The 23,026-nt window shown below is 42.8% G+C and overlaps 1 protein-coding gene across 28 annotated transcripts in view; it reads right to left on the minus strand.

The window, feature by feature from the left end:
• Positions 1-23,026, minus strand: part of OSBPL9 (oxysterol binding protein like 9) — a 181,739-nt gene that overhangs the window by 1,277 nt on the left and 157,436 nt on the right. For all 28 annotated transcript variants that reach the window (XM_008265258.4, XM_002715101.5, XM_008265261.4 and 25 more), the window contains 11 exons: positions 21,540-21,699; positions 15,147-15,259; positions 14,920-15,038; positions 9,495-9,580; positions 6,192-6,363; positions 5,136-5,220; positions 3,723-3,833; positions 3,431-3,494; positions 3,184-3,324; positions 1,526-1,604; positions 676-767 (listed from right to left, as the gene is read on the minus strand). In XM_008265258.4, the coding sequence (XP_008263480.1) occupies positions 676-767; positions 1,526-1,604; positions 3,184-3,324; positions 3,431-3,494; positions 3,723-3,833; positions 5,136-5,220; positions 6,192-6,363; positions 9,495-9,580; positions 14,920-15,038; positions 15,147-15,259; positions 21,540-21,699 (1,222 nt within the window). The remainder of the gene's footprint in view (positions 1-675; positions 768-1,525; positions 1,605-3,183; positions 3,325-3,430; positions 3,495-3,722; positions 3,834-5,135; positions 5,221-6,191; positions 6,364-9,494; positions 9,581-14,919; positions 15,039-15,146; positions 15,260-21,539; positions 21,700-23,026) is intronic.

The raw sequence follows: 23,026 nt of genomic DNA on the forward strand, positions 1-23,026 counted from the left end.
CAGAGAAATAGGCCCAGGACACTCCATCCTTTTTTTTTTTAATGATTTATTTATTTGAAAAGCAGAGTTATAGAGAATCTTAGGGAGTGAACCAAGAGGGAAAACTAATCTCTCTATGACTGCCTCTGCTTGCCCCTCTCTGTAACTCTGACTTTCAAATAAATTACAGAGAGGGAGGATTAGAGATGGAGAGAGAGATCTTCCATCTGCTGGTTTACTGGCCAAATGGCCTCAACAGCCAAGGCTGGGCCAAACTGAAACCAGGAGCTTCTTCCAGGTCTCCCATGTGGGTCCTGGGGCCCAAGTTCTTAAGCCATCTTCCAAAGCTTTCCCAGACAATTAGCAAGGAGCTGGATCAGAAGTTGAGTCGCTGGGACTCGAACTGATGCCCATATGAAATGCTGGCACCATAGGTGGCAGCTTTAGCCACTATGCCACAATGCCAGCCCCCATGGCTTCCTCTTAAAACCATTATTTCCATTTCAGGAAAGAAAGCAAAGAGAAGTTAGCTAAGTTAGTCGTGGTTTCAGATCTAGTAAGCAGTGATGCTGACCTGCAAACCCAGGCATTCGAACCTAGGCTGCTCTCTGTTACCCTCTGCTCTAGTGTCTCCAAACCAGCCCTGTGCCCGTTACGGGGCAACAGTGTCAGCAGAACTTCAGTCTGTTTTCTTACCAGCGAGACTCATACTCATTCTGATCTTCCAACTTCCTTACTTTCTTCTTGATTATAGGCAACTTCTTTGTATCTACAAAGACTGTGTTTTCCTAGAAAACATGAGACAAATGTTACTACACAAATGGTTCCAGACAGGAAACTCGTCACAGAAAACTTTCAATTAACAGATCTCTTCATCAGACCCCATGTTTATTAAGGACACAGACAATGAATTACACTATGTAGCCTTAAGCCTAAATATTTGGTGTGTCTGTGTCTTATGTCTAGACTCTTAGAGGCTCATTCAACTAACATTTCACTGTGGCTAGAGGTAGCTCTTGACGAGCCAGACAAAATAAACAATCGGTCCTAACGGTAAGCATACTACCTCAAGTACTGTTGTACACTGCAGATTCTCCAAGTCTGAAATCCAGTTCACTGGCTCTTCCTGTTAATCCCATACCACCTTTCTTCTTAGTTTGAAGAGAACAGTTTATTGGAAGTACTACAAAGTGTACGTTACTTAAAAGCAAGGACTTGAGCTCTGTGTATTAAACACGCACACTATAGTTAACTACTTCATCTCATAAACATCCCACACACGGTACTGATGCTTCTAACATTTCCTGGTGCTTAGGATGTGCCACTGTTACCTACGTTATTCTCAAGTGTTTTGAGAGCAGAGAGAAAAGTAAAAACTTTCTCTAACCTGCTCTGCCTAGGAAGTGGGGGAAGGAAGAAAAAAACTTGCCTGAAGGAGACATTAGAGCTGGCCTCAGGGTTAAAGTTCCAGGTGAAGAAAGCCAGAATAAGGGATATACTAAAATTCGGTGTAGCCTGAAATAATCAGCAAAATATAGGTTCTTACCCCTGTTGCGTATTTTGCATACATTACACCATTCCACTCTCCTTCAATGGAACAAAAAGACTTCTTGTCATTTGGAGAACTAAACAGAAAGGAAACATTTGTGTTAGTCTCAAATTAAAAATGTTCCCGCCAAAGACTGGCCAGTGTGGCCTACCTACACAGAGCAGAATAGAAGAGCAACTGTGAAGTCTTTGGCAAAAGCAGCATTAACAGAACTGGATTTCCTAGGGCCAGCTCTAAGAATGAGGGCTCTAAACAATGCAAGCATCACTCCTCAGTCTTCTGCCTGACAGTACAGTGACTCTGGGGAGGTGACCATCACAGCAAAGGCAAGGGTTACTAAAGGGTGAGGCATGAACAGAGGTCTAGGAGAACTCGGAAAAATGAACAGGACAGATGAATGAAAGCTGCCACAACTGGCCAGAAACGTAAGTGTCCTTGGTAATTTGGGAGGACTGGGAAAGAAGATGGCATGGAGCCAGGTTAGGACACAGTCATGCAGTGGTTCTCAAAGTGTGGTGGTGATCCCTGGGGGTTCCCAGAACCCTGTCAGGGAGAGAGTCCATTAGGTCAAACACTGCATTATTTACCTTTTCCATTCAGTTTTCTCAAAGTGTACAGTGTTTTCCAGATGCTACGTAACATGTAGCAACACACGGAACAAAGAGGCACACAGGAGAATCATCTATCTTCACTAATTATAAGAGATTTACAAACTTTATATATGAAACAATGCCAAACTTCTCAAAATTTTTCAATGTTTCGATTTCCAGTATGGAAAATATTGATATAATCCACAAAAACCTGTTAAAGTTCTCTGGGGTTAATAATTGTTAGAGGAGTTCACAGACCCCAGAACTACCCAGCTAGTGTAATCGTTCATCGGACGCTCAGATTCCTGATTTAAGGCCCAGCTGCAGCACACCAGTGATTCGTGCTGCTCTCAAAGCTTCTGCCACACCCTCTGCCTACGTGAACTGTTTCGATTTTACACTGACCCTTACTTAAACTTTCTTCAACTTCAACCTGTGTTCATGGCTCTACCCAAGGTTTTTTTGGATGTTGATTTTGTCACCAAATTATCTTCCTGAAAAACTGGTTAACCAACAGTGTACCTTCCATCTAGGACACTGTTCCCAATAAGGCCTTCTAGCACAGAGAAGAAAGTTCCATGAACCATCACCACAGACTTGCCTCTTCCAGGCAGCCCCGGACCCACCCAGCACACAGTAACTCTCCTAGCACAGCCATCACTGGACCCAAGAGGAGCAAACTATCTAAGCCAAATGCCTGTGTGATGTGACAGTTACTGTATTTCCCCAGCAAAAAGCACAGAAAAGGAGGGGCTGTGAGGAAGTGAATGTCAGAGTCTTGTTACAAGGTCTAGCTCGTGGTCCAATCTGGTAAGAATGAGTGAAGAAGCCACGATTTGGGTTGGGTAGGCCACCTAGGAAGAAAATCTCATTAACAGCCTCTTTTCAACCTAGGTTTAAGGTCTCTTTTTGATACAGAATTTTATGAAGAAATGACACATAAAACAAACAAGTTTACAAAGACAGAACCATGAAGTCAGCCAATTCCTAACAATGTATGTTCCAAACCATGGAACAGTACTTCAGAGAAGCAGAAGAGCACTGAGGCAGAGCGAGAACACCTACAAGATCTCTGCAGTGATTCTGTGTTTCTTGCCCCCATAGAAAGGTTTAGTGTGGAAGACGATATTTGCACTGTAGCCCGTTTTGGAACAATTAATGTTGCATTCTCCTCCCAATTCCACCCAGGGCACCGTGAGGATAGACCTGCAAAATAAAAAGTTTTCAGGTCAGGTGCACAGTTAAGAGGAAAAAGAAGAGGGGCGTGGCTTAAGGAACAGCAGGGTCTCCTGCCGATCACAGCTCTACTTGCCTTCCGTAACCATTGGGAAACGTGAGGATGTAATGTTCATCGTAGTCCAGACACGAAACACAGCCTGTGGCGAGAAGGGACAGAATCTCTAGTGAGTCGAGTTGTCTGGCCATAAACCTTAGAAATTATCTCATACCCCACCCCTGCTTGAACCATCAATATGTAGGCTTACACGCAAACAATGGCATCAGTTTGGTTTTCTGAGAACATTTTCTCTTATCGGGCAAGTGTCCAGCACACAGTAGAATCAATTCTGCTCACATGGTGGTCTACCCAGTGCCCACAGACTTACCCTGCCCTATGTTGTGCACACCAATCGACATCCCAAGGAATTTTGATTTGGTCCAGATATGAGCATTGAATTGGATCTTCTTGTTAAAACACTCAGCATAAAAGGCTGAAACTGGACAGAAGTTATTGTCATTAGTGAACTATACAGCCACCATCAGCTCTCAAGCTGACTGGGGAGAACACTGGCTCCACAGCCTGCAATCAGACCGTGAGGCCCACGTTTGCTCTTCATTACCCCTTCCTCAGTGCAAGCATTCGTCCACAGCCCTGCAGGCAGAGAAGCCCTGCTCTCTGAAACGATGCTTGGCCAATCCAGCAGGCTTAAAATCAAAAGGGCTCTTGTTCTACAGCAAATATGACCTTGCTCCCGCCCCAGCCTGGGCCCATCTGGCATCCATTATGGCAGTCCTTTTTTCTTTTTCTTTTTTTAAGATTTTATTTATTTGAGAGATAGAGTTACAGAGAAAGGGAGAGACAGAAGAGAAAGGTCTTCCACATGCTGGTTCACTCCCCAAATGGCCATGATGGCTGGAGCTGGGCTAATCAGAAGCCAGGAGCTTCCTCTGGGTCCCCTATGCAGATGCAGGGGCCCAAGAACTAGAGCCATCGTCTGCCGCTTTCCCAGGCCATGGCAGAGAGCTGGATGGGAAGAGGAGCGGCCGGGACTTCAGCCAGTGCCCATATGGGATGCCGGTACCACAAGCAGAGGCTTAAACCACTACACCACAGTAGGGAAGTATTCTCTCCAGGAGTATACCATGCAGAAACTTCATACCGCTCATACAACTCACAGTCACCAAGGTCTCCAAAGCACAGATTATTATTTGTGAGATGACTGTGGGAGCATCAAAACGTGGCTTCCCGAATCCCTTCTTTTTATACATATTTAATCAGTGAGGCTAACAGTCTTAGAACTGGGGCTGCTGCTGTGGTGCAGCAGGTAGCCCTGGCGAGCAGTGCCAGCATCCCGTATGGGCGCTGCTTTGAGTCCCTACTGCTCCACTTCCAGTCCAGCTCCCTGTTAATGCACCTGGGAAAGCAGCAGAAGACGGCCCAAGTGCTTGGGGCCTGCACCCATGTGGGAGACCCACAAGCAGCTCTTGGCTCCTGGCTTCGGATCAGCTCAGCTCCAGCTGCTGCGGCCACTTGTGAAATGAACCAGCAAATGCAAGACTTCTCTCTCTCTGCCTCTACCTCTCTCTGCAACAGTCTTTCAAATAAATAAATCTTAAAAAAAAAAAAAAAGTCTTGGAACTCATATAAAGAGCAGATAGATATGAGGAACCAATTAACTGAGTTTCCGCTTGAGGTAACAGAAGCCGCAGCCGGCTGTACAGCTGACAGTACAGTGACTTCCGCTAGAGAGCTAGCAATGGCCCACGCGTGCATGCTGCAGAAGAGCTCTGTGACTTACTGGGTGGATGATGGGAAACCTGTTCAGCCACGAACGTTACACTGTTTTTGGAAACCCAGGGAACTGGTCCTTCGGAAACTAGCTCCTGTAAGCAAATACAACATGTTCTTTCGATGTGGAAACATGGCATCACAGAGAATCTGGTAACTGGAGAGAGTGCTCCCTCCTCTGCACACTCGAGCCCTCTAACATTTCTGTCGTGGCATTTAGTTACATGGATGTAATTACTGCTTTGTGTCAGTCTCCCTGATGAGAATAAACATTCTTGAAGGCGAGGTCCATGGGCCTAACTCATGACCCGGCCTGGCACAAAACAGGCAGTTATGTTTGCAGATGAATAAAAACAGACACCCACTGCCTTTGTCTCTAGTCATGAGCCGAAGCTCATGTTTTGTTTCTTCGAGAGGGAAAGAGTGGGAGTCACGTCTGCCGAGGCTACGTGCCAGGCTGTGGGCCAGGAGCTTTTCTCTCCCCCGAGAGGACTCTGAACAGGTGTCAGTCTTCTGTCCTGTGGCTTCTTCACCACAACTCTCAGCGTGGAGCTACGGGGGCTGCGTGTGGGTGACCTACTGTTTTCCAGCTGTGACGTCTCCCAGATGATTTCATCTAATCCTAGGGCTTGAAAGTGATTTCTAAAGACACTAAAATCTCTGGAAACCTCATGGCCATCTCTCTCCTGAACTCCATACCCTTATAACTCAACTCCCCAATGAACACTCACATGCTCTTGATGCCGCCGCCCCTACTATCTTTTCTCCTTACCAGTAAATGACACCAGCACTGCTGACGCCTGTGTACCAGGACTCATCTCTGATTGTCAACTTCAACTGACAAGCTGTAGAGTTATCACTATGTCTCATAGGGCCTGGCATGTGTGAATTTCCATTACCATCTATGCCACTCTCCCCCTTCTCAGTATGCTAGATATGGTGACCTAACAAACAATGCTCTTCTGCGAGTGGTAAGCATCTTTTGGCGACTGCCTTCATCACGATTACCTGCACCTAAGTAAAATGAAATCTGGAATCATTTTATGACTTAGGATGCAGAACTCACTGCGTTCTCCTCAGTATCATTTGGTAGTGTCCAGTGACACTGAAAGATCTCGCCCAGAATGGGGTTGTATGGCTTTTTGGCAACTGATCCTTTCCTTCCTGCGTGAAAGGCTGAGAGGTACCATTTCACAACCTGAACCATTCGCTCTCGAGGCTCCTTCTGGTCACTGATGCTGAAAGACAGAAAGGCGCAATTTAATGTTCAGCTTCCTTGCAGGGTACAAGCTAATGCAGCACCCGCCCCTCTCCCCGCATGGTCCATTCTGAGCCAAACTGAGAGGTCTACGGATCCAGGACCAGGTATTATCTCCAGTTTCTTTTTAAAACCAGGGTCTAATACACACAACTAAATGCATGCATCTTAGTGTCTGAGGAATGTGACAAATGCATATATCCATTTAATTAGCACCCAGTCAGGAAGGTTCCCCTTTCTAAACAATCACCACCTCTCACACTGAGGCAAACATCACTTCCACTTCCTAGTACCATGGATCAGTTCTGTTTCAGAAATCCGTAAGTACATTAATTGCCAAATACTTGATTTTCCCTATCTATGTAATCACTTCTAATTTAATTTTTAATTTATTTTTTAAATAATTCCCATTATTTAAATTTATTAGGACTTCTCAGTATATGGTCGGTCTTGATGAACATTCCATGTGCACTTGGAAGACTATGTGTTACACAACTCTTGGGCACTATTTAGAAACATCAACTGGGTCAAGTTGATTAATACTGCTGTCTGAATCTACTATAGACTTCCTACAGGCGTCAGGAAGGGAAGTGAGGGGCTACCTGGTCAGTTAGTTCCCAAGGGAGGAATTTGTAGACTTGTAAATTTCTCACTTTAGTCAGTTTTTGCTGCATGTATTCTGAAGGTGTGTTATTAGTAACATACCCATTTAGGAGTATAATTTATTTTTGATAAACTGACCCTTTATCATTATAAAATATCTCTATTTGTCCCTGGAAGTATGTCTTATCTTGAAAGTCTCCTTTGTCAAATACTAATATAGTTTTGTCAGTTTTGTTATGCTTGGTATTTTGCATGTTTGCCCATTCTGTTACTTTTAACCCATCAGTGTCTTGTCTTCACTTCACTTCACTTCCCCCTTTCAAACAGCACACACAGATGTATCTTGCTTTTTTATACAGCCTGACAAGTGCTGTTCTCTTAAGTGCTATGAGTATTACATATATTTACATGCAGTAACTGCTGATATAATTAGGTATAATTCTACCACCCTGATACTTGTTTCCTGCAGGTTCCCTTTCTTCCTTATTCCATTTATTTCTCCTTTCTTGGAATTAACCAATTCTAATATTTTTAGTATTCTATTCTATTTTATCTTATTTTTTTAAGCTATCCTTTTATATTACAAAGTGGTTCATCTAAGGGCCTCAAAGTTTAAATCCTCACATATAAAGGCTCCTTTTTTTTTTTTTCTTTTTGACAGGCAGAGTGGACAGTGAGAGACAGAGAGAAAGGTCTTCCTTTTTCCATTGGTTCATCCCCCAAATGGCTGCTGCAGCCGGCGCACTGCACTGATCCAATGGCAGGAGCCAGGTGCTTCTCCTGGTCTCCCATGAGGGTACAGGGCCCAAGCACTTGGGCCATCCTCCACTGCACTCCCGGGCCACAGCAGAGAGCTGGCCTGGAAGAGGGGCAACCAGGACAGAATCCGGCGCCCCGACCGGGACTAGAACCCGGTGTGCCGGTGCCGCTAGGCGGAGGATTAGCCTAGTGAGCCTTGGCGCCGGCCAAAGGCTCCTCTTAACCCTCCAATTTGTACCTAATGAACAACTGGTACTTTCCATTTTCATTTACACATGTAACAGATAAATGTTTACATTTTATTAATTATCTATTAACTTAAACACACTGCCATATTTATTTGAATTTCTCCCTTTTGGGAACTGGTTCTCTTAAATCTTCAGTAAGAAGGAAATAGATATGTATCTATGTACATCAATGTCAGCAAATGTGCCCTCCCATTTTGAAAGTTCAATGATTGTTTTCTGGCTTTAGTAAACTACAGTCCAAGGCCAAGGAATGTAACCAAAGAAGATGGATTAGAACACCTCCCAATACAAAGAAAAATTTCTGGTTACCAGTGAAAAGCAATGTGAACTTGCCTCTTTGTAAGTCAACCCCACCTTTACATTATTTCTCTCCCATGTTCATATATCTAATACTGCAAGCTGTGTATTTAAAATTTATGAGCCATAGGGCCAATGCTGTAGCACAGTGGGTTAAAGTCCTGGCCTGTAGCACCGGCATCCTGTATGGGACCCGGTTCTAGTCCCAGTTGCTTCATTTCCAATCCAGCTCCCTGCTAATGCACATGGGAAAGCAGCAGAGGATAGCCCAAATCCTTGGGCCCCTGCACCCACATAGGAGACCCAGAAGAAGATCCTAGCTTTAGACAGGCTAAGCTCTGGCCATTGTGGCCATTTAGGGGAGTGAACCAGTGATGGAACTTTCTCTCTGTCTGTCTCTACCTCTCTCTATAACTCTTTCAAATAATAAAATAAATCTTTAAAAAAATTTATGAGGTGCTGGCGCTGTGGCATAGCGGGTACAGCCACCACCAGCAAAGCTGGCATCCCATATGGGCACCGGTTCTAGTTCTAGCTGCTCCACTTCCGATCCAGCTCTCTACTATGACCTGGGAAAGCAGTGAAAGATGGCCCCAGTCCTTGGGAGACTTGGCTCCTGGCTTCGGATCGGTGCAACTCTGGCCATTGTGGACAATTGGGGAGTGAACCAGCAAATGGAAAACCTCTCTCTCTCTCTCTCTCTCTCTCTCTCTCTCTCTCTCTCTACTTCTCCTTCTCTCTCTGTGTAACACTGACTTTCAAATAAATAAATAAAATCTATTAAAAAAATTTATGAGTCAGTCCATAATGTGACACAAGGCTGTAAGCTCTTCAAGGACACACTGAGATCTTTGTCTAGCTCACAACAAAATGCTTGGCAAACAGGTACATTGGATAGGTTTGCTGAACTCAGTTAACTTAGCAGGATACAGTGTAAATAATGAACAGTGGTTATCAATGCCTGCATCAAATAAGCCCATTTCCTTCACTAGCTATTTATGAGCTCTGAAGAATTTTTAAAGTGTTAAATTTGGTTGCCTAACAGCTTCACCACCATATAACCTAAGAGAAGAGCTACGTATTCAGTGCCACTTTTTCACAGAAATGTTTGAAAGGGTAAGAAGAAATCCACCTATCCTGCAAAGGCAGAAAGCTACTGAGTAATAATTTCTTAAAAAATTGGAAACTTGTTGTGTTCAAATACCTCACAAATAGGTCCGGATGTGCAAAAAAGTCCGCATACATTTCTAAAAGAGATCTTCTTTCAAGAATGAATGTTGGAAGAACTACCTGAAAAACACACACATTTGACCCTTGAGGATTAAATTCTACAAGAAATAAACGTTGTGGAACTGCTCAAAAAAGTTCATTCCAACCATGGTACTACCACCCACCATGTACTGCCCGGGCATGCCTCTAGAAACTACTACTGCAAACTGTTCTGACTTAGAAATGCCCGTTAAAATTAACCTGCAGCAGATGAAGGACAGACAAGGGGCTGGGAATGTGCAAATGTTACTTGCTCTGTGCAAACTCCCTTTTCATACTGAGTATAACAAAAACAATAACTCAGTAGCAACCCTTGGATACCATCTATCTGCTGGAACACTACGTACATAATCTTATAAAATTAGACAACAGCTTGATATGAAGGAATTATTATCCCTATTTTACAGTGGAAAATTTTCCTCAGCACTTCATTATTGTGAAATTCAAAATCTGGCCTGTGTGACGTCAGAGGGATCTGTGCGCTCTCCCTGCTGCTGCAGCCTCTACCACCAGTACACAGGTGTCACAGGACACTGTTTCATTTCAGAATTTGTATCTTCAAATAGAATGCAAGGGCCAACTTTTACTCACACTTGTACTCTAAGCTTAAGTTTCTAAATAAAGAACTAAGAGAAAAGAAATGAATAAAGACTAAGAATCAACAAATTCTTTCTCTCAGGGGCTGAGCCCACAAAGTTTTATGTTTAGGAGCTGGGAATGTGGCAGAGGAAAGTGAAGAAAGAAAGGAAATGATAATAATGGGGAACAAAATGAGACACATGATTAACCATCAAAAAAAAAAAAGGGACTAATTTCATTGGGGAAATGGAATGGAACAAGAATTTTTGAAATGTCTACCTCATGGAGGTGGCACATCATAGCAAGCAAAAAAACTATCCTTCAAACTTAGTAATTACTGGGGCCGGTGCTGTGGCAAAGAGGGTAAAGCCGCCGCCTGCAGTGCTGGCACCCCATATGGGTACCGGCTCAAGACCTAGCTGCTCCACTTCCAATCCAGCTCTCTGCTATGGCTTTGGAGGGCAGTGGAAGATGGCCCAAGTCCTTGGGCCCCTGCACCTGTGTGGGAAGACCCGGAGGAAGCCCTGGCTCCTGGTTTCGGATCGGCCCAGCTCCGGCCGTTGCGGCCAATTGGGGAGTGAACCAGTGGATTGGAAGACCTCTCTCTCTCTCTCTCTCTCTCTCTCTCTCTCTCTGCCTTTCCTTCTCTCTCTGTGTAACTCTTTCAAATAAATAAATAAATCTAAAAAATAAAATAAAATAAACTTAGTAATTACTACATAGTCACCACATTTAAGATACAGGGTTAAAAGCCATGATGGAAGCAAAAGTAAGTATATCGGAATCATACTTACATAATTACAGTTTAGGTACAAGGTGACAAATATCATACAAGACATGTTCAGAGTGCCCTTGACGTTCAGCTGAGGGAAAAAATCATGCAATGTGAAGGGGACCAGAATGAGGGCAGAGCTGGCAAACAACTCACTGAGGTGGCATCACAGAAAAGCCTCAGAGAAGAGTAAGGCTACAACAGACACAAGTGGGGACAACAGAACAAGACATGGAAATATAAAAAGAAATAAAAAAGGCAAAGACAAGAAATGGGGTGCAGCAGAGGTTAACCACGGAAGCAGCAGGCAGGTGCAGAGGAGTACAGAAGGGGGCTAGCAGCAGGGAGGGGAGCTAGGCTTTACTGCTCAGAACTGTTCAGACGCCAGCATTGATGTTTCAAGTACGTTTACATATGAGGGTGCTTCAAAGGATAAGTGGGAAATTCAATTAAAAGATTAAAAGACGTTTATTTTGATACAAAACTGAAATCCAGGCATAGTTTTTTTCATAATATACATCTTCCAAGAGCATCTGGAAGACCTCTTATCTGCATGGATTTAAAAATTTATACTAAAATTAGCGTTTTTTAAAATTTATTTTTATTTTTTGACAGGCAGAGTGGACAGTGAGAGAGAGAGAGAGAGAGAGAGAGAGAGAGAAAGGTCTTCCTTTGCCGTTGGTTCACCCTCCAATGGCTGCCGCGGCCGGCGCACTGCGCTGATCCGATGGCAGGAGCCAGGTGCTTCTCCTGGTCTCCCATGGGGTGCAGGGCCCAAGCACTTGGGCCATCCTCCACTGCACTCCCTGGCCACAGCAGAGAGCTGGCTTGGAAGAGGGGCAACCGGGACAGAATCCGGCGCCCCAACCGGGACTAGAACCCGGGGTGCCGGCGCCGCAAGGCGGAGGATTAGCCTAGTGAGCTGCGGCGCCAGCCCACTAAAATTAGCTTTTAATTACATTTTCCACTAACTTTTTGAAGTCTATAAGTTTCTACTCTAAATATGGTTGGATGGGCAGATAGACTTTATATACTGACTTAGTACAATTTCTTACTATTTAGGAAAACTTAGAAAAAGATTACTCCACTAGAAAAAGGGACAAAGAAATTGAAGAAATAATTCAGAAGATAAAAAAGAAACATAACATAAAAAAGAAGCCTGAATTCACTTATAATCAAAGAAAAAAATCTTTTCCTCCTACTTAAAAATTTGTTTGAGAACCCTCATTGCGTGGATCTTCAACACCTCCAGCATGCTGATGCACAGCATGTCAACCTGCTGGGACAATGATAAAAAGGAAGTTGGGCTTGGTCTCCTCCAGCCAAGGTTCAGGTGTTTGTTTTGCCATTTCATAGCTATGATGAGGCCCTGGACAATTAACTCTGCTTCTCTAAGTTCCTGTAAAAGGAAGATAATTAAATGCCAGGCTTATACCTTAGGATTGTTTTGAAGACTACATAAAGCAAATGGGTATGACTTTGTAGTAGCTCTACAAACTGAAAAGTATTTGGAAAATGAATGTGTTTTGCAAGTATTTTAAGGAAGAAGAGATTTTCTGGAATAGAGTAAGATACAAATTTAAGGCATTATTGAAATACTATTTTGGAAAGTGCAAAAGAAATCAAGATTTCAAAATTTGCTGGTGATCATGGACATTTGTTCATGTCTATAAAGATTATTAAGATGGCTAATTTTCAGTATATTAAGTAAAAAGTAATTATTATAATATCATTCATAATACTCATATAGTAAGATTTTGGTGACTACAGGTTCAAATATGGATAATGTGGCACAGAAAATTATGTGAGGCCAGAATTAAAACCTGATTGGGAGAGACACTTCTGATTGTCTACCTAGATGTCTAATCCACCCCTAGAGAATTCTGACTCCGCTCAGGTTCAGGCTATGTATCTGTTGCCATGACCCTCCCCGCTCAGTCTCAAGAAGCGAATATGGATTAATCTAAACCAGTCATTTAACTTCTCTTGCCAATGACTAGTTTAGGTATGGACACATGCTTGGCTCCAGCCAATGAGAGAAGAAAGGAAGTATAATGATCCACTTCTGAAAACAAATGTCCTTCCTGGCAAGGACAGGAAGACCAGCTGTTATGCAATCTAATAATTTATGAAGCAATTCTTGGGACAACCTTCTGCAAATACTCTCCTACCTAGTATATCCCTGATAAGTATGTTGGGCTCCACAAATTAATGTTATCTTTGTCCTTCTCTTTTCACTTAGATTAGGAATAAAAGATTTTTTTATAGGCACTTATTAGAAGGCATTATGGATTACTCTTTTTTCTTAATGGTCCTCTATTTCAAAACCAAAATGAAGTCCAATACTGACAAGGATTATAGTACTAGAGTTGATTTCCAAACCTGGGTAGAATAGTAATCCAATCAATATGAAAGCTACTACAGCCTAAATCCTTGAGACAAGGGCAACAGTGGAAAGATTATAGCTTTTTAAATCACAGGTCAGAGTAGAATCTCAGTTTTGCCACTTATTATGATTCAGTCAACTTACTTAACCCCTGCGAGTTCACTTGACAAGAACAGTGCTATGAGGACAACGAAGAGAAAGTATGAGGCTTCTAGAGTGACGAGGGCAGACAGCTTTCTAAATAAGCTCAGCACTCTATTCAATGCTCTGAGTTTCAATTCAAATTTAGGGGGCCGGCGCCATGGTGTAGCGGGTTAAGCTGCCGCCTGCAGCACCAGCATCCCATATGAGTATGAGTTCGAATCATAGCTGCTCCACTTCTGATCCAGTTCCCTGTTGATAGCCTAGGAAAGCAGCAGAGGGTGGCCCAAGTGCTTCGGCCCCTGAACCCACATGGGAGACCCAGAGGAGGCTCCTGGCTTTGGATCACATCAGCTCCAGTCCGTGTGGCCATTTGGGGAGTGAACCAGCATATGAAAGATCTCATTCTCTCTTTGTCTCTTTCTTGCTCTGTAACTCTGTCTTTCAAATAAATAAATCTTTTTTAAATTTTAAATTTAAATTTTTTAAAAATTCAAATGCAGTTATATTACTCATTATGAGTTATACAATTTTACACTGATGGCTCTTCCAATCCTTTTTTTTTTGTTAAAGATTTATTTATTTATTTGAAAAGCTGAGCTACTAGAGAAAGAGAGAGAGAGGTCTTCTATCTGCTGGTTCACTCCCTAAATGGCCACAACGGCCGGAGCTGGGCCAACCTGAAGCCAGGAGCCAGGAGCTTCTTCCAGGCCTCCCTCATCAGTTCAGGGGCCTAAGGGCTTAAGCCATCTTCTACTGCTTTCTCAGGCTGTAGCAGAGAGCTGGATCAGGCGCAGAGCAGCCGGGACTTGAACCAATGTCCACATGGGTTGCTGGTGAGACAGGCAGTAGCTCCACTCACTCCGCCACGGTACCGGCTCCCTCTTTCAATCCTTACAACCCTGTGTTCATGGATAATTTGTATTGTGAAAAATCTATGTGTGGATTTCAAAATTTTTCAGACCAAAACACTTATTTTTAATTCCATTTTTCCATGGACCTTTGAAGCCCCCTCATACGTCCATTTTGAATATAAAGAACTTGAAGATCACAGAGTAAGGGACTTGGCTCAGGGTCCCATTAGTTAGATGATAGCAGAGAGGTAGGTTGTAAACACAGCTCTTCTGACCCCAAGACCAAAGCTCTGTTCATTTTGATTCTGTGCTCACAATATTGTTTCAAGTTTTGCCCAAACTACTAACTAATCCATCTCCTAACTATTCTTCATGTGCCCCAAATACAATCCAAATGTTAATCCATACAACACATACAAACTACTCTTTTCGAAATTATTTTAGTTCCGTTTATTTAATTCCTTTATAAACAAACTTTAGCTTACTTGTCTACAAATATATTAAAAAACAGTAAGACATAAGTATAAAAGGAAGTTACGTCACCTTTTCTGCATTTGCAGGCACAATCACCACACACACACACACACACACACACACACTTACATCAAATGCCAAATTAGATTCTTACCTTAGTTAGATCCATTCCGAGCCTAACCTGTGACAAGAGGTGCATGATAACACTCTTGTGCTCCTCCACTGACCCTGCCTCTCCGTCATCATCTCTATCGTCATGCGAATCAAAAAGGTCTAAAATAAAACACATCTTCTTAGGCTGGTATTTAATTGGGCCAATCTGTGCTGCTACCAGTATTATAAATGTTTCTTACAAAAAGAAAAATTCTCAAAGGTCATTACCTGCATCACTTGTTCCATTAGACATGGAGGAATTAAGTGATTCTGTGGTATCTGGACGCTTCATACTATTTCCTGAGCTGCTGTGTGTCAAGACAGAGGCAGATCCAGAAGAACTAAAAACAAAAACATGAACATTAATCACCATCTTCAGCTAAGGAATGCATTTAGGATCATAGACATCAATTTACAAAACTTCTTAAAACCAATAATACAAGTAGGTGACAGAAACGGACTAGAGTCTTACAGTCTGCTGGTTACTGACATATGTAAGTGCTTTCAACCAACTCCCTGTCACCCCCATTCCAAGACTAGAAATAAAAGTCTCTCATCTTAAACTGCCTGAATAGTGTTTAGCCAAGCCATGCTGAAACGCTAGCATAGATACTTTTAAAAATTTACTGACATTTTTACCTCTGCATACAAGTTTAAAATGAGTTCATTTTCTGATTTTGTTGCCTTGTATAAACACACCTATGAAAAAATTTTTCACAACAACTTCTAGAACAGTCTTACTAAGTGCTAGAGCATATCAGGTCTACAATTTTTGAGATCCTTTGATAAAAGCCCACATCAATAATAACACTATTCCCAGTTATTTAAAAAGTTTCCTTGAAAACTACAAAATGTATAAAATCCTATTGCTTTTTCATTTTAGTGATAGAGTTACAGACAGTGAGAAGGAGACAGACAGAAAGGTCTTCCATCCACTGGTTTGTTCCCCAAACGGCCACAATGGTTGGAGCCAGGAGCCAGGATCTTCTTCTGGGTGTCCCATGCAGATGCAGGGGCTGGCCCAAGTGCTCAGGCCATTGTCTACTGCTTTCCCAGGCCACAGCAGAGAGCTGGACTGGAAGAGGAGCAGCCAGGACTAGAACCAATGCACATATGGTATACTGGCCACCACAGGTCGCAGATTAACCTATGGCACTACAGCACCAGCTCCAAATCCTATTACTTTTTTTTTTTTTTTTTAAAGATTTTTATTTATTTATTTGAGAGGTAGAGCTACAGATAGTGAGAGGGAGAGACAGAGAGAAAGGTCTTCCTTCCGCTGGTTCACTCCTCAGATGGCCGCAATGTCCAAAGCTGCGCCGATCCAAAGCCAAGAGCCAGGAGCTTCTTCCTGGTCTCTCACATGGGTGCAGGGGCCTACTACTTTCCCAGGCCATAGCTGAGAGCTGGATTGGAAGAGGAGCAGCTGAGACTAGAACCGGTGCCCATATGGGATGCCGGCGCCGCAGGCAGAGGATTAACCTACCGTGCCACGGCGCCAGCACTCCTACTACTTTTTTTTTTTTTTGACAGGCAGAGTGGACAGTGAGAGAGACAGAGAGAAAGGTCTTCCTTTGCTGTTGGTTCACCCTCCAATGGCTGCTGCGCTGCGGCCGGCGCACCGCACTGATCCGAAGGCAGGAGCCAGGTGCTTCTCCTGGTCTCCCATGGGGTGCAGGGCCCAAGCACTTGGGCCATCCCCCATTGCCTTCCCGGGCCACAGCAGAGAGCTGGACTGGAAAAGGGGCAACCGGGACAGAATCTGGAGCCCCAACTGGAACTAGAACCCGGGGTGCCGGTGCTGCAGGTGTAGGATTAGCCTATTGAGCCGTGGCGCCAGCCCCTATTACTTTTTAAAAAAGATTTATTTATATTTATTTGAAATGCAGAGTTGGGGGGCAGGGGACTTCTACCTGCTGATTCACTCTCCAAATGGCTGCGACAGCCAGGGCTGGGCCAGGCTGAAGACAGGAGCCAGAAGCTTCTTCCAGGTCTTCCACATAGATGCAGAGGCTCAAGCCCTTGGGCCATCCTCTGCTGCTTTCCCTGGAGCATTAGCAGGGAGCTGGGTCACAAGTGGAACAGCTGGGCCTCAAACAGGTGCCCATATGTGATGTGGCAGATTAACCCACTATGCCATGAGGCTGGCCCCAAAATCATATTACTTTTACAAGCAAATTTATTATAACTGTTAACAGGGTCTAAAAAAAAGTTGCTCTATTATATTACTATATCTGTGATCATAACTTACTAAGGTAAAGATTTCTATAAAAATGAGAGGATAATCAGAAAGACAGAGCTTAATTATTCACTGTAAAACTACAAACCAAATTTCTCACATATAGTTATCTATGAGATGCAATCATCAGTCTTATTACAAAATTACAGGCATGAAACCTACTTTCAACATAGCTTGCCCTTGGTACTTACCTTCATTTGATGTTTTACAGCAAATTTGATTTTATAGAGCAGTTTTTGGTTCATAGCAAAAATGAGCAGAAAGGTGAGTCTCAGTTACTGCCTGTGCCATCTTCCCCATCAAACTGTGTACCCAGTGGTATGTTCGTTACAATCGACGAGCCTATACCAGCACATTGGTATCACCCGAAGTCCACAGTTCACATTAGGGTTCACTCTTGGTACTGTGAATTCTCTGGGCTTTGATGGACGTAGGACAACATATATATGCCACTGTAGACTCATACGCATAGTTTCATCACGCATAAAGTCCTCTGGCTTTGCTTGTGTTAGAATTCATTATGGGGGTCACCATTGTGGTATAGCGAGTAAAGCCACCACCTGCGGTGTTGGCACCCTATATGGGTGCCAGTTAAGAGTCCTGGCTGCTCCACTTCCTATCCATCTCTCTACTATGGCCTGGGATTGCAGTAGAAGATGGACTTGTGCCCGGAGCAGAGACCCAGAAGAAGCTCCTGGCTCCTGCCTTTGGATCAGCACAGCTCCAACCATTGCAGCCATTTGAGGGGGAACCAACGGATGGAAGACCTCTGTCTTTCTCTCTCCCTCTGCCTTTCTGTAACTCTGCCTTTCCAATAACTACATACATATTTTTTAAAAATTCATTATGTATTCTAATATAGACTAGTTTGCCCTGGTTACTTACCTTCTTTTGACCTATTTTTCAAAACCCTTAGGTAACTAAATATTGCTTCACTGATAATTTAGTAGTATACATTACAGTGCATTGTAATTAATGTCTATCTCACTAGTTTTAAGGGGACAAAATAGGAGCAAAAAAACTTATGTAAGAGAAATCAAATTATCAATAAAAGAACTACATGAAAATTATCTTCAAAATGTTTTGTGGCACTGTGACACATCATCAGTAGAGTCAATCTCTGAAATCATCTGACCTAAAACCCCAAATCTTAAAAAATGTAAATCTTTAGATGCAATTCCTCAGATCTTTTTATGCTATGCTTTTTCTCCTTACCCATGGTTAGAAACCATGGCTGGGGGTCGGCGCCGTGGCTCACTTGGTTAATCCTCCACCTGCAGCACTGGCATCCCATATGGGTACCAGTTCTAGTCCCGGTTGCTCCTCTTCCAGTCCAGCTCTCTGCTGTGGCCCAGGAAGGCAGTGGAGGATGGCCCAAGTGCTTGGGCCCCTGCACTTGAATGGGAGACCAGGAGGAAGCACCTGGCTCCTGTCTTTGGATCAGTACAGCACCGACCATAGCGGCCATTTGGGGAGTGAACCAACAGAAGGAAGACCTTTTCCTCTGTTTCTCTCTTTGTCTGTAACTCTGTCAAAGAAATTAAAAAAAAAGAAAGAAAGAAAGAAACCAACCAACCAACCATGGCTGGGCAGAGTGAAACAATGTTCAAAAAGTCAGGAGGCGGTGTGACACAGTAGGTTAAGCTGCCTCCTGCAATGGTAGCATTCCATATGAACTCCAGTTTGAGTTCCAGCTGTTCCACTTCTGATTCAGATTCTTGCTAATGTACCTGGGAAAGCAGTGGAAGGATGGGCCCCTGTACCCATGTGGGAGACCCAGATGGAGCTCCAGGCTCCTGGCTTCATCCAGGACCAGCCCTGGCTGACATGGCCATTTTGGGGGTGAACTAGCCATTCCATAATTTACCCCATTCAGGACAAAGGATTTAAAAAATATAGTTGGCCGGCACTGCGGCTCACTAGGCTAATCCTCCGCCTGCGGCGCCGGCACACCAGGTTCTAGTCCTGGTTGGGGCGCCGGATTCTGTCCCAGTTGCCCCTCTTCCAGGCCAGCTCTCTGCTGTGGCCAGGGAGTGCAGCGGAGGATGGCCCAGGTGCTTGGGCCCTGCACCCCATGGGAGACCAGGAGAAGCACCTGGCTCCTGCCTTCGGATCAGTGCGGTGCACCGGCCACAGCACACCGGCCGCAGCGGCCAATGGAGGGTGAACCAACGGCAAAGGAAGACCTTTCTCTCTGTCTCTCTCTCTCACTGTCCACTCTGCCTGTCAAAAAATAAAATAAATAAATAAATAACTAAAAATAAAAAATACAGTTAAAGACAGTAACAACATATATGCCTACAGGGAAATTTTCAATTTTCACTTGGCTAACTTACCTAGAATTTAAGCATAAAGTTAATAAAGTACAATAAAAAATGTAAAGCTCTGAACTTACAGTAACAATTTATTACACATCTAATATATGCCCACACTGTGAGAGGTTACCTTGGCAAGGTACAGACCTTCCCAGCCCCTGGTTTAAAGCAACAGCTACTACATGGAGTAAGAGATTATTTCTATTTAAATAAGTATTGATCCTTCAAAATTCAACCTTTTACTTTGCAATTTTCTCTTAAATGTTTGCTTTCTTTGAATTCTATCAGGAAAATTTTTCTGCTTTCCCAGACACATTAGCAGGGAGCTGGATGGGAAGTGGAACAGCTGGGACTCAAATTGGCACCCATACGGGATGCTGGCACAGCAGGCAGCAGCTTAACCCACTATGCCACAGCGCAAGCCCTCATATATTATTTAAATATTCATAATAATCCCTTTAATAATCATAATAATAATAGCTCAAACTATTATGATCCTCATTTTACAAATAAGGAAACTGAGCACTACATAGGTTAAATAATTTGACCAGGATCACACAATTTTGAAGCAAAATAGTTTTAGAATCCACTCTTCCTGAGATTTCAGAATCCAAAGTCTTAACCATAACAGCCTGTATTTCATTATAGCTGAAAATACTGTGATTAGCTAATGAGGAAATAAATGCCAGTTACCCTCTTCTGTACAATGGTACACACTTGACTTTCTTATGATGGTATAAATCAGGTCAAATACTTCCTAACAATGGAAAAAATACCTATTATCAAGATCTGTCAAAATCTACCTGCAGCTCATTACAATGTATGAACTTTCTCTCATTCCCAATGCTATAACCTTAGCTCAGGTCATCTACCTTTTTCAGTTTACTACCAGGTTTTGGTGTCTGGTCTCCCTACCTATAATCCAGCCCCTAATGCATTCAATTGTATTCAATTTAGGCAGGTCTATTTTTCTAAAAATACAGCCCTGATCAGCAACTGCCCATTACTCACGAGACAATTCACTCAGTTTACAGCAACCTGAATGGATTAAGACATTTTTTAAAAAAAATTTTATTTATTTATTTATTTAGTTGTGAAACAGAGTTACAGAGAGAGAGAGAAGTAGAGAAAGGTCTTCCATCTGCTAGTTCACTCCCCAGATGGCTACAACAGTTGAAGCTGGGTCAATCTGAAGCCAGGAACCAGGAGCTTCTTCAGGCTCTCCCATGCGGGTGCAGGGGCCCAAGCACTTGGGCCATCTTTCACTACTTTCCCAGGCCATAAGCAGAGAGCTAGATTGGAGGAGGAGCAGCCAGGACACAAACCAGTGCCCATATGGGACGCCGGTGCTGCAGGTGGAGGCTTAGCTTACTATGCCACAGCGATGGCCTGGATTAAGATACTTCAAATATATAGCACTAGACTATAAATGTCTCTTGTTTCCCAAACAGACTGTACATTCTTTGAGGGCAAGAACTTGTTCTTTTTAACTACTGTATCATTCTTCTAACTAGCACCATACTAGGCTTATAGGTGTGAGTATCTCTCTTGTAATATAGAAACAAGAGAGTAACATTTTATTTGTATAATATTTTGTAGCTTATTCATCATCTTTGGACCCTCTCCCAGTGTTGGTATTTTAGAAATGTCCAGAGAGTTGCCTTTATAAGATTTTGTTGGAAAATGAAATGAATATTTTGCAAGAAGAAGGTTAATTTAAATAAGAGTGTAATGGTTTGCAAAAAAAAAAAAAAAAAAGTGATGTACAGATTAAAATATTAACCTGGAAAAAAAAAAAAAAAGAAATGTCCAGAGAGTTCAACTAACAACACTGGAACATTACTATGGCTGATGCTATCTATTCAATTTGGAATTAGGAGTAAAATCAGAACTTTTCAACAGAACTTTCTTTGCTTAATAAGCCAATTAAAAATAAGTTGTCCTTTTTACTGTTCCCCAAAAAAAAAACTTACAAGGCAAATCTGTCATTAACATAATCTTAAAATCAAATTATACTTTTAAAAATCAGCAGAGTTGTTTAAATACATACTTTATTCATCCACTTACTCTATCAAGCGCTTTGGGGATGAGCCACTTTGGTGGAATTCGTCAGCATCATAGAATTCATCTTCACTGCTAGAATAAGAGAACTCTGGGACTGTATTTGGAGACAAGTTGACATGGCTTGGAGAAGTGAGACTGCTACTAGGTGGTGAATGCCCACTACCTAGGAAGTGACAAAGTTTTTAATCAGTGAAAAGTGTTGGCAATAGCAGAGGAGAAATCAGGCAGAGAAGAGTCAAAGCAGACCTTTAGGAAATCAAGAAAAAGTAAGTTGGTAGAAGTCTCTATACGATTTGTAAGGAAACTCAACATTTAAATTATACATACACAAAAAAGGCACATCACGTTACAGAATGGGGATAGAGCCTTTTAAATAAATGAAAAAATGTCACACTCCCCTTCTAAATTAGAGAAAAACTTCTGAGTATGTAAGCTTTTGTTTGTAAGTCCCTTAACAGACACCAGAACCAAAAGAAAGCCCAGGCTCTTATATAATACTGTAATCTAGACATCTAAAAATGTAGCAGTGAACCATGGGAATGCAAAATGCAAAGAATATAAAGACCTCACAAATGTGAAAACATTATTCAGGATATAACACTCATATCTGTCAATATTTTCCAGCAGTCACATGGAAAATGAAAAATCTCTGCACAAAGTCCTGGGCACACACCACCTAAATTTTTTTACTTCTTTTCCACCTAAGTTTCTATCAGATGTTTGGGGCTTTGGAGCAAAGATGAAAACAGAGGGCTACTATGGGAAGAATGTAGAATGGGAAAAAGACTAAGAGAGCAGCCTTAAGAAAAAAAAAAAAATCTGTTCTCCCACACTTTGTTGCCAGGCTCACAAACAGTTTTAAAATAATATGAAAAGCGGCTGGCGCCGCAGCTCACTAGGCTAATCCTCTGCCTTGCGGCGCCGGCACACCAGGTTCTAGTCCCAGTCAGGGCGCCGGATTCTGTCCCAGTTGCCCCTCTTCCAGGCCAGCTCTCTGCTGTGGCCAGGGAGTGCAGTGGAGGCTGGCCCCAGTGCTTGGGCCCTGCATCCCATGGGAGACCAGGATAAGTACCTGGCTCCTGCCATCGGATCAGCGCGGTGCACCGGCCGCAGTGCACCTGCCGCGGCGGCCATTGGAGGGTGAACCAATGGCAAAGGAAGACCTTTCTCTCTGTCTCTCTCTCTCACTATCCACTCTGCCTGTCAAAAAAATAAATAAATAAATAATAAAAAATATGAAAAGTCTGTTACCTAAAAGATAATGCTTACTGTAGAAATTCTAGAGATAACTCATGCGCCAATCACATTAAAATATCTCTTTCTCCTCACTAGCTTTCTTTTATAAGAATGGGGAAAAAGAGACCAGGAATTATAAATGCAATTACTCCAGATGATGGCAAAACTGCAAATATGTTTAAGAATAAAATGAGTTCGAATGGGAACTGCAAACAAAAGAACTGAGATATAGAGATCCAACAACATGATAGGTT

Source organism: Oryctolagus cuniculus, chromosome 7, assembly GCF_964237555.1.
Source record: "Oryctolagus cuniculus chromosome 7, mOryCun1.1, whole genome shotgun sequence".
Lineage (NCBI taxonomy): Eukaryota > Metazoa > Chordata > Mammalia > Lagomorpha > Leporidae > Oryctolagus > Oryctolagus cuniculus.